The sequence below is a fragment of the Myotis daubentonii genome, chromosome 4, assembly GCF_963259705.1.
Source record: "Myotis daubentonii chromosome 4, mMyoDau2.1, whole genome shotgun sequence".
Lineage (NCBI taxonomy): Eukaryota > Metazoa > Chordata > Mammalia > Chiroptera > Vespertilionidae > Myotis > Myotis daubentonii.
Window position 1 is genome coordinate 111,616,157 of NC_081843.1, and position 12,383 is coordinate 111,628,539.

Here is a 12,383-nt window from a genome sequence, read left to right on the forward strand (position 1 = left end):
GTCTTAACAAAAGTCAGTTCATAAAAATAGCTTGATACCAAAAATATATATACTGATATCTTTCTTAGAATATAGAGAAATTAAAATCAGTTTATCTTGATTGTTAATCATGCAAACTAAAAAAAAATATTAACATACAGGGGGTGGCAAAAGCAGGTTTACTGTTGTAATACAAATAAGTAATAGAATAATTAATAAATAATAGAAGAATTAAACTCTGTTTTGAGTACTCACAACTACACATCTACTTTTGCCCACCCATGTTCATGTGCAATTATCTTATTCAGTTACAATTAAAAGACACATTTTCAAAGGAAAGCCTCCTTAAAAGTTCTATATATCAATACTTCTGGAACTTTAAAATTTTATGTATTTTTAAAATTATAATAAAAATAGTTTCATGTAGGCAATATGCTCTCTATATTAATTTTCATGAAGCAGGACCTAAGAGTAGTAAGAGGCAGACTAGTATATGCCTCCGTGAAATACTACAATAATCAAAATAATGCATATAGGAAGTCTTGAGCTTGCTAGAGAGTTGTGCTCTGTAAGTGGGTTTTTAAGTCATCTATTTGACATAGAAATAATATATGTTTCCCTTTTGCTTTGGCCACCAGGAAACTCAGATAAAATTTGTAGCTCAGTTGCAGTAACTGGCAAACCTGCTGCCCATATAACTGTGCTTCAATGTATCCCCTTGTTGTTAACTTTCTACTTATATTTAGATTTTCCCTTGTTCTTATTTTGGCATAGTCTTAATATTTCTTGTTTTGCTCAATATTTTCTTATAAATTGCATTAATTATTAGTAAAAGAATACTTAAACAATTCCTGTCTCCTAGGAAGTCCCGAGTGTTTCAAATAAATTGTCATAGTTGTCTTAGTAAATTGTGGTAAATTTACACACATTTAAATGTCAAAGACCTATAAGTGCATGTTAAATAAGGCGAGTCAGGGGTGAATTAAGTCAGTATCCAGGTTCTCTGGACCCCACTTCTCAGCCTTCCTGTCATGAAACATTTTTCTCTCTTCCCCACCCAGTGTCTGCTTTACAATTGTAACCTTTCTCATTCTCTGGGGTGTCTCTATTGTATTAACTGTAAGAAAACAAGACTTACTTATTTGTCAAAAGCCGGTATTCTGCCATTTTTGTGGACAAGTCAAGTATCTGATCCAAAATCTCTGTGCATGCTAAGTAGTGCTTCTGGTAGAGGGCTTGTGCTCTCTCCACGGCGATCTGCTCGTGAATTTCCCGCTCTCTGATGGCTTGTTCTTCAAACTCATGCTTGGCTTGTCTTGCCAAAGCCTAGGGTGACACAGGCATTTTTAAATCACCGTGACTGGGCAGCGGTTGAAAAGAAAATAATGTCTTCATTTTGATAATAACAGAAATAAATCTCTAAATAGAATGAAACCTCCTTTTACACCAGGAAAAAAAAAAATGATAGAGTCCCTTCTCATGAACACGTTAAATACTGAGAATGATGGCAAAGACAAGTTTGGGAATACTCCCCTAAAAGCTTACTGATCAGCAAAACCGAGTACAGATGAAACTGGGCTAATCAGGGAAAGCCCAAAGCGGACTGATGATAAGTTGGGTCTTAAGTGTTTTAAACGAAGTCCTGATCTCACGGGTTTCAAGTCGTCAGGGAAGAGAGAGAAACAGGCAGGCACCTTTGCCCAGCCGGTGTGGCCCAGTGGCTGAGTACAGCCCCGTGAACCAGGAGGTCATTGGTCCCATTCCTGGTCAGGGCACATGTGTTTCTATCTCTCTATTCTTCTCCCTCCCTCTGTCTCTAAAAAATCAATTAAAAAACCCCAACATTAAAAGAAAAAAACAAGACGCAGGCACGTCAGTGCTAGACCTCAAGCACGTCTGTCCTCTTGGTACCCGTCTAAGGGCCTTGTTCAGACACAGCTGCTCGGCCAGTGCCCTTCGTGGGGGAGTTCTAGAATACTGACTTAGACGTAGAAAATCCTTTGGAAATCCCCTGATTATGCTGACCTGAAAATACCGCACATTTGCCGACAAATGTTACATGTGCTCAGACATCAACAAAACCTGCTGCTGTCGCAGCCTTAATGCATCGATAACATTCATGCCTACAGACATGTATTTCTGCAGAAAGCAACGAAGTGCTTAAGCAGTTTGTCATTACCCTCAGCTCGGTTTGCACTATTGGTTTGTTTAAAAAACCCTTTCTCCACACAAGTACGAAGGTCGAACTCAGCACGACCAAATACCGCTTTTCAAGCAGCTATCCCGGCTCCTGGAGACATTCTATCCTGTGCTAACCGGCTCCAGAAACAAGACCTGCCTCCTGTGCCGTGACCCAGTGAGGGCAAAACGGAGGCGAGCCTGGGCCTGGATGGCGCTGTGATGGGATCTGAGCCCCGCGTTCCGTACCGGAGTCAAGTACTAGCTGTGAACTTGGGCCAATCAGGGCCTGCGCCTCCCTCTCCCTCTGTGGACAGCCCAGATACAGTGGGGCCTTGACTTACGAGTGTCCCAACTAACGAGTTTTTTGAGATACGAGCCGTCTCTCGGCCGATTTTTCGCTTTGAGTTGCGAGCTAAAATTCGGGTTACGAGCCAGCTTCAGATACCCCACCGCTAGTTGGCGCAGCGAACGTCACAGTGAACGTCACAACATCAGCCCAGCGTCACGTGTCTCGCTTGTTCACTTTAATGATTTGACATACGAGTAATTTGAGTTACGAGCTCCGTCACGGAATGAATTAAACTTGTAAGTCAAGGCCCCACCGTATTAGGAAGGTTTGCCATGAATAGGAAAACTGACTGAACCGTCTTGTCACAGCAAATATTCCTTATCATGATGCTGTTCACACAGGACTAAAGGCATGGCAATAACTGTGGCTGTCCGCTGAACCAGATGGGAGGTTCTTTTGTCTTGTTATTGTAGCTCTGCTTGTTTTATTGTTGCTGGGAAAGGGGCCGGGCTGTGTGGCCTCTGAGGCCAGCCCTGTCCCCGTGGCCGGCTGAGGAGTGACAGCAGAATGCGTTATCCTCGTGCTGCTCTGCAGGCCCGGTTTCGTCAGAAAGCAAACAGCTGAGGTACAAAGCTTTATGGCATGCTTTAGGAAGCGTGAAGAGTTCTGGGGAGAGGACTCTGAGAGAACAGTAGTTAGAAGAGAATTTATGGAGAAAGCGACAGTAAAATGGGTCATGAGCTTGGTTTACTGCAGAGTGCCTGGAAATATTGGAATACTTAGGGTGCGATCAAACCAAACCGGAGGGCAGCAGGGCCATGTCTGTCCCTAGGCAGCGGTTCTCAACCTTCCTAATGCCGCGACCCTTTAATACAGTTCCTCATCTTGTGGTGACCCCCAACCATAAAATTATTTTCGTTGCTACTTCATCACTGTAATTTTGCTACTGTTATGAATCGTAATGTAAATATCTGATACGCAGGATGTATTTTCAGGGGTCTCGATCTACAGGTTGAGAACTGCTGTGAGCTTGCACCTGGTACACTTCCCTCCCTCTCTCTCTCCTTCCCAGTGCCCCCTTTCTCTCTCCCCCCATCTCTCTACCCTCCCCCTCCAAGTCCCTTCCATGTCTTTCTTCCATCTTTCTAGCTACCTAGTCTCCTACCTCTACCCACACTACCACCCCGGACCCTGCGCTAAACTCACTGTAACTTCCTGTCCCATCACAGCAAAGTGGGCTGCAGCCCCAGAAAAGAAAGAAGGAAAGAGCAAAGGAAGCCTGTGGTGTGCGTTCGGACTCTGGAGTCTACAGACCTGGCCTGCTCTGAGCCGCGCCACTGAGAAGCTGAGTGACTGAGCTTCTAGACCTCATTTTCCTTGTAACATGTGGAAAGGATAGTGGCCACATGAAACGGCCATTGTGAGGGTACATAAGCATGCAATGAACAGAGCTCAATGCCCGACTCAAAGTAAATGCTCAAAAAATGTTAAATATTAATGTGTTCGATTATTGTTAAAACAATAGTAGGCCAGGAATTTAAAATCAGAAACTGTCTTAATAGACACCCAATTGTCTTAAAGAGATTAGCAAAAGCAATCTAAAATCAAAACAAAACAGACAAAAACTCCTAAATAATATGCACAACTCCAGGTCTCTCTCTCTCTCTCTCTCTCTCTCTCTCTCTCTCTCTCTCTCTCATTTTACCAGACATTGGCTTAAACCCTGGGGAAACAGTATTAACAGAGGCACACATGGTCCCTGTCCTCACGGAACTCTCAGCCATGGGAGATACAGACAAAAAGTCACACAAATCCACTGATAATTATGCTCTATACGCGTCACTAGGGAGAGACGTGGGTGTGAGGGTCCATGCAGCAGCCTGACCCGGACACGCCATGTGAGGGGCTCTGCAAGATGACTGCTAGCTGGGGAAAGGCAGGTGGGAAGAGGGGAGAGAGAGAGAAGTGGCTTCTTCAGGGTCCGAGAGACCAGTGTGGTCGGAGTCCAGGGGATGGAGGGGACAGGTCGGAGCAGGGATGTGGTGGGCAGGAAGCCAGGGCTGGGTCCTCTTTAGTGTGAGTCACGGCTGTGGTCACATCCGAGTTAACAGTATTCCCCTGGCTGCAGCGCAGAGAGCAGTGTGGGAGGGGATGAGAGCAGGACAATTTGTATAAGTTCAATCTAATTTTCTCCTTTCTTTATTTCTAACAAGTTATCCGAAGTCTCATTAAGTCCAGCATTAGGGAATTTCTGCAGATGGAAAAGATGAAACTGATGGAGGCTCCTCCTCACTTTAAAAGCTACATCCAAAGGCAAGTGAGTCTGAATTACTCTGAGGACAGAGGGAAAGGTGCTGAGAACACGGAGAAAGAGAAAGGGTGTACCCCACTCCCCTGCAGCTCCTGGGTAGCAGCAAAACCTCCCAGGGGAACATGTGAGGGACCCACAGAGACCTGTGTGCTGATGGCAGTGTGTGGGCTGGCGTAGCTGAGTCTCAATGGCAACAGGCTGGGCTTGTGCCCGGTGGCCGACACGTTTCCCTGATGACTTGACCCCGTGACCTGGCCACTGTACATCCCTGTGGGCAGCGGTGAGCTGTTGGAGTTTAGCTGAGGTCGATTTGAAAGATCTAAATAATGTTATGATCTTGCACACGCCAGCTGTGGTTGCCAGTGCATAGCCAGCAAACGTAGAGGAAGGAGACCTGGCAGCAGGAGGAGCTGGGGTGGTGGTGCTGGCCTGGAGGGAGATGGGCAAACTGAAGAGATTTTTATTTAGTCCCTGAAATCAGCAGGACTAAGTGATGTTTGGGATATGGAGGAGTGAGGATTAATCAGACTACAAGTGGGCCTGAGGTTTGGTTGGAATATGGAACCTTAAAAAAGACCAGTTTAGAGACATGGGTCATAAATTTGACTTTAACATGTGATGTGGATGTGAGATATATGAAGAGAGAGGTCAGGGATGCAGCTGGACACATGGATGCACATGTCAGAGGCCGGAGACATAGATGCGTGCGTCCCATGTCTGTTGCAGTAATTACACCCCATGGCCGTGGAAGAGACTGTCTGAGGAAGCAACAGAGGAGAGAAGGGAGAGTGGGGGGCAGGACTCGGCTTTAAGGACCGCGTGAATGCTTCGCTGTTCCAGGAGAATGTCCTACACGGGAGCAGAGGCTAAGCAGCCAGAGAAACAGGAGGAAAGCCAGGAGTGTCCTCAGCTGTGCTCAACAGGATTGGCCAGGAAATCGCGAGTCCATCCCATTCACAGTAACAGTAGGAAGGACTACCAACAGCTCATAAGCACCGTGAACAAACTTTAACGTTTTTAATAAATGTAAAGGTACTTATCGAATTCTCCCACTGTAAATAACAGCACAACTACAAGAACAGTTAAAAACTAATTTTAACAACTTCCTGTGCCTTCACAAAGGGGAGGGATAATGCTGTAGAAAGCAGAGGATGTTTTGTGTTTTTAGTGGATATTACCGGAAAGAAAAGGTGATAGCGTTCCCTTGAAAAATTCAACTCTTCTTTATTTCCTTCCTCCTTGTGCACTAGCCACTGTTGATGGAGGAGGGGATACATTCAAGCTGTGGAACTGGCCATCTCGAAGGGAGGGGCTTCGGGGAGCAGCTACCTCAGCGTTAGGAAGGGCAATCCCGTGGGGGAAGGGATGCGATTGTTGGGTCCCTGTCTCTGAGGCTGCAGCGGGCCTCAGTGGCCCAACCTTCCGCAGGCTGTTCCATCCCAGGTGAGGAGAGGGGGCGCTTCTCAGCCCAGGAGACCAGCGCTGCTACAACCACATTACTAACCTGCCCCTGATTAACTGGGCCTGTGAGGCGAATGTTCTCTACAAACAGGCACCTGGAAAGATGAGCTAAACACATCATTTCCAGGGTAAGCAAATGCACTCGATCCGTTCAGCTTCACTCTTGTCAGAAAAGGGGGAATGAAACTATTATCCAGGCAATTCCGCTCCTGAAGAGGACACAGAGGTCAGTGTCCACGCAGCCATAGGACTGTGGAGAGCGGTAAGATCTGCAGAATCCAGACTAAAGGGGAAGGGTAAAGGATGGCGATGCTGAGTGCGTTCTCACTGTAGTTGTACAAAAGTAAAAAGGGGGAGATAATGGAGAGAGATCATTGATTGGCAGCCACATGCCTACAGCTTTGTTTACCTTGTTAGGTAGGAAGAAGCAAAAGTAACCTCAGAAAGATTTTTTAAGGGAGATATTGTTTACCGCTTCTCGATCGAGAGCATCCTGGAAATCTTTAAGTCGCCTCTCCTCATATTGTTTTTCTCGGAAAATTCTGTTTTGCCATAAGACTTCCTTCTCGTGGCGGACGTGCATGAGCTGCACGGCGATCCTGCGCTCCTGCTGGGACTGCCGCATGAGCCGGTTGATCAGCTGCTCCTCCCGGTAAGCCTCCTGAGAAGACCATTGGGGGAGCCAATCACTGTCAAGGTCATGCCCTAGTTTCCCACTGGGCTAAGACCCTGACTGTAAACAGTGTGGAAAAGGTATAGCATTCATCTGCATCACTTTCCGCCACTTGGTTTAAATTTGAACATGGCAAACATCAAGTCATAAAAATAAAAAATTTCCAACAAAGGTTGGATACTTTGGGTATCTAGAAGAAGCATTACGGATTTACTAGTATAGCTCCCTATTATTTAAATAAATTATTGCCTCATTTAAAATTTGAAAAAAAAATAAATCAGGTGATTGTTTTCAAGGTTTTATAAACAAGGGATCTGATTCTCAATTTTGAGTATGTTTGCAGAAACGTGGAATTGTGCTGTAGGTACTCCTAACGGAAATGCTAGTTGTGAAAACAAATAGAGGCGCTATCTGGCTGCAGATGGCGGATCTGATTAGTTCCCTGAGGGGGCATCTCAACACCTATTGAGTGAGGAAAGGCAAAAACCGAATAGAACGGGAAGACTGGGGAAGAGGCTAAGGAGAAAGGACCTACAGCTTATCCTAGAAGATTGTAAGGGTTGCAATCTGGAAGACAAACCAGATGCATTCTCTTGGTTCTCTTTCAGAGAATTAAAGGGGAAGCAGTAAGTGAACAGTGGACAGAGCATAGAACTGGGATTCAGAGGCCCTGGCCCATGCACCGCTGTGTGTCCTATGCAAGCAACTCGGATTTTCAGGGTCTCTTTCTGGAAAGTAAAATGAGGGGTTTAGGTGAAAGGTGATCTCCAAAGCCCTTTCGAGCTCTCTCACTTGTCTAAACAGAGACATCATGTGGAAGGGTGAGGTAATTCAAGTCCTCAAGGGGGAAAACTCAAAAGAATGCCTGAGAATTGGCGTTGCCCATTTAACACTCAATAACGCAATTATTTAAGAAGCAAATCTGACATCATTAATGACACAGTTTCACACCACTTCTCCCACTATGTGATTATGAGAGGAATACTGCATACCTTTTCAGAATCAAGATACAAACAACAACAATACTGCGGCAAATGCCACAACTTGAACCGGGGAATTATGTAAAAATGTAGGTAAATGTGAATCTGAAGTGGGAAATAACCTTTTAGCACAAAGTAATGTTATGATGTCCCATTGATATCTGAGGCAGAGTGGCAGATGATACATAAGATACGCATAATGTGCACATGAAAGACTGCATTTTGCGACATTTCCAACAGTATCATTTAACCAACATCCAAATATCTAACCTCTTGTGCTTCGTGGGCTATCAGCTGGTCCATTAACAGTCTCCGGCGTCTTTTCTCCCTTTGCTCTCGTGCAAACGCGTCTTCTTTGAGGCGCTTTTGGATTTTTTTAATGTAGTCGTCATCCGAGTAAGTGCTTAACAAATCGGCAGTTGTCTGGGCTGCTGAATCTAAAGAAGGCTTGGGTGTACTGAGGACAAGAGTTTTTATTTTAGATTCAAAACATAATATGATCACAGGCCACTACTTGTGAGCATGGAGGAAGAACTCAGGAGAAGGGTCCTCTGCTAATTTGTTATTATAGCATGAGAGTGAATACTAGAGCTTCAGTGTGACACTTCAGTGTGGTCAACAGGTTCCGCTTTGCCTCCCCCCCTTTTCTGGACTCAAGCTCTGGGGGGGGGTCCATAGCATAGCCTTTTCTCTAGGCCCATCAACTCCTTGTTCTTTCACTTCTCATGATCTTCACTTGCTTCCCCTGTTTTGAGTCAACAGTTCCACAATATTGGCAACCCAAGTGTCAGGGGAGTCACAGGCATGCTAATGCCAGGACGCAGAGTACTTCCAGGGTGGTTCTGTCCACTGCCACTCTCTCTCAACTATGCACGTGCAAGCTGCTCTAGGACCTCCCAACTACTGGACTGTTGAGGGCGGTGGCCCAGCTCCTGCCGGAAGCTCTGCAGTTGAATGTTGACTTGCTCATCATGCCACACTCACAGGCACAGGTCTGACCTAGCTTCTCCACCAAGTCCTGGAGACCCAAGATGAAGAGACCTACCTCGGGGATTTGTCCTACCTCATGTCCACAATTAAAGGCTCAAGGACAGCTGGTCTCACCAACACAAAGCACACACACTCAGATGGTGGCTTAGAAGAGAATTGCTAGATTCTTTCAAAAGTTATCATTTGAAGATGTATTGTTATGTCAATAAGGATCAAATTACCAATTCCCATCCTCATACCTCTTTAAAAAATAAACAGTGGCCCTAGCCAGTTTGGCTCAGTGAGTAGAGCATCGGCCTGTGGACTGAAGGGTCCCGGGTTCGATTCTGGCCATGACACATGCCTGGGTTGTGGGCTTGATCCCCAGTGTGGGGCGTGTAGGAGGCAGCCAATCAATGATTCTCTCTCATCATTGATGTTTCTATCTCTCTCTCCCTCTCCCTTCCTCTCTGAAATCAATAAAAATATATATTTTTTTAAAAGAACAAAACCATCTCTCATAAAAAAAATAAAATAAATGAAAAATAAACAATGTAAGACAAGGGTATAAGATATATCATAATATGGCTTGCCAAGAAATCATGAATTTTAATATTAGGAATAATTATGGTTTTTAATATTATAAATTATTAGTGTATTTATTTTAAAATATAACCATTTTACTTAAAAGACAGGACACATTATCATTGTGTGTAGGAACTCAATGGTCAATTCTCATACAGAGAAAGGTACTCTTGCAAAAGCACAGCTAGTGCATGTTCAATGAGGCAGTAACTGCATGTTAGAGTACAGATCACATTATATTATAGTTCGTTATTTCTAGGTTTGCTGCTCCCCGCTGAACTCAGCACATAAGAAAAGCACATAAGAAAAGTATCCAATTTTCCACCTCTCCGTACTTAGGCCTTGTATGCCTGCCGTGCAGCGGATGTTTGCTAAATTTCAAATGATATGCTAAGACGTATAATACACGTGTGATATAATTTTTAAAATTACACACTAAATTTCTGGTTATTTTATCAGCAGGGGCGCAGCCTTCAGTTCATTCTGTCACTGAGAGTTGCTGAGCAGAAATTGAGTAGCTGTCAAAGTCTCAGTAATGAAGACAAAGTTTATCCCAATCTATATCTCAAGATTTAGTACAATTAAGTATTTATGAAAATTATGTAACATAACTTCTTTAGATCATTCATCAAAATTCTTGCCATATTTTTACATAAATGTGTTGTTTAAAATATTTTTTTCCTAGATTGAGCATGGATGAATGGCTCTTTTGACAATGTCTTTATGCTACCAATAATATAGCAAATATACTTTTCCTCCTTTATTTATCAGTCAGTTCATTCATCCACCCATCCATCTGTTGTCTTATTACAATAAAGGTCTGAACAAAGCTACATGATACTTCCTTAAATGAATATTCATTTTACTCGATATGGGTTTTGGAGGGCAATCATTATGTTTTCTTTTTATCTGCTTGCCAGGCTTCCATAGAGTTAGGATATGTGTGAATTTTTAGTACTAGGAACCTTGGCCAAATTTGTAAACATTAAAAACAGCTTGTTAGGAAGAACCGACGGGAAATGTGTGAATCCAAATGTCATGTTGCAGCAGCCAGCAGCCTCAGCTACAGGAGCAAATAGCAGGTCACATTTGTTCTTTGTCTTAAAAAGTAAAGACACACATGTGAGGGAGAAGTAGCCTTGGGAACCCTTGTGTTGCTCCCATTGAGGCCTTTTATTCTTCCACGAGGGGAACAAGATGCACTGGGAGGTGACATCCCCGAGGAACTGTCAGGAGCTGGCTGGGAGAGGACTGCAGTGCTTTCGGGCAGCAACTGGTACGGTTTCACAATGAGCCCAGAACATGCTAGAGTCTAAGCTGAGAATTCAGAATGTCTCAAAAAAAGGTAGCGATTGCAAAAGAGGCTTCCGAAGGCCCGTGCTGCACCATAGCCTTGGTTTTCTTTCAGGGTTTGCTCTAGCCCAGGGCTTCCCAACATTTTCCACTTTAGGGCCATCAGAGGAAATGCTCTTTGTGCAGCACGTGGAAGGGACGTTCAGTCTCTGATGAGGCTGCCTTTCTGAGAAGGGAAGGTGCATATTCATGGTGCCCAGGGGGAGAGCTCTAGCAAGATGAAGAGGAGGCTCCTACAGAGAGAGGACTTCTGACAGACACTGCTATGTCCCTCCTTCTCCCCTCCAAACCCTCCCATGCTGCTGCGTAGGACAGTGTGACTGAGTTCCAGCCAATAAGATGTGAGCAGAAGTGCTATGTGGGCCTTCTGGAGAGGCTCATAAAAGGAGCCATTTAAGACTGGAGATAGCTCCTTTGGCCCGTCTTCCTTCCGCTACTGGAACATGGGCCAAGTGGCCGGAGCTCCAGCAGCCATCTGTGCACGTGACGGTGAGGATGCAAACCACACAAGGGGACAGTGGAGCAAAAGGCACCGAGGAGCTCAGTCCTTGAGGACCTCGGAGCTGCAACACACACCTTGAATGCTTACGCCCTGATTTCTGTGACACAGGAACAACTAAGTAAACATCCATCTACTTCAACCCACTCTTGTCTGGTGGTTTCCAAAGCTAACTGGTAGAGAGACCGAGGCTCAGGTCCAGTGAGCAAAGGCCACAGAAAGCAGGGTGCGTGTCTGCAGCCATGCTGTGCAGAGATGATCTTTGAATCATCTAACCGACAGGGCAAGGTCACGAATCCATTGGAATGGATGCTGGGGCAGGGAATGGGAGAGGCTGCTGTGCTTGGTGTGGCCTCTGGTTGCTAACTTGTGTGGTGTCCTAGGAAAGGAGCTGGCCCTGGGGCCACAGAGGCCACCATCCCCCAGAAAGTAACGAAGTACTCCAAGATGGTCGTGCTGGTGGATGTCACGTGTTTATCGCTCCAGAGCAGGGATCCTCAAACCCCGGCCCGCGGGCCACATGCAAATACAAATATTGTATTTGTTCCCGTTTTGTTTTTTTACTTCAAAATGAGATATGTGCAGTGTGCATAGGAATTTGTTCATAGTTTTTTTTTTAAAACTATAGTCCGGCCCTCCAAGGGTCGGAGGGACAGTGAACTGGCCCCCTGCTTAAAAAGTTTGAGGACCCCTGCTCCAGAGTGTGTGGCTGGTGAGGTGAGTGAAAGAGTTGGGAGAAGTGCAGTGGTTTCATGGGCCAGCCAGGGGGATGTGGTGGGTTCAGGCGGCGGCCACCTGGGCGTGTGGGCATGGACTGTGTTTTCTCATGGAGTCGGGGCAGCACTGGAAAACGGGAGTGGGAACCATGGCTGGGCACCGGGAGTTTCCGCAGAGGGTGGGAGGGGAAGCACTGCATACATTCTTCATGCGGCGTTACTTTCCTGCCACATCTGACTTCTGCGCCACTTTTTCCTAGCTTTTCCTTATTCCTCCTCGTCTGACACTGTTTCCTTCCCTCAGGAATATTAATATGGAACTGAAGTATATAACTTGTGCCTTTCTTCTTTGACAAAGATTTATTTCAGTCTATACATTTAAATTCT

General features: G+C 45.2%; 1 protein-coding gene across 1 annotated transcript in view; it reads right to left on the reverse strand.

The window, feature by feature from the left end:
• SPEF2 (sperm flagellar 2) overlaps nucleotides 1-12,383 on the reverse strand; it is a 137,855-nt gene that overhangs the window by 99,787 nt on the left and 25,685 nt on the right. The window contains exons 10-12 of the mRNA XM_059695098.1: nucleotides 8,145-8,331; nucleotides 6,694-6,882; nucleotides 1,118-1,305 (exon numbers count right to left, since the gene is read on the reverse strand). Of these exons, the coding sequence (XP_059551081.1) occupies nucleotides 1,118-1,305; nucleotides 6,694-6,882; nucleotides 8,145-8,331 (564 nt within the window). The remainder of the gene's footprint in view (nucleotides 1-1,117; nucleotides 1,306-6,693; nucleotides 6,883-8,144; nucleotides 8,332-12,383) is intronic.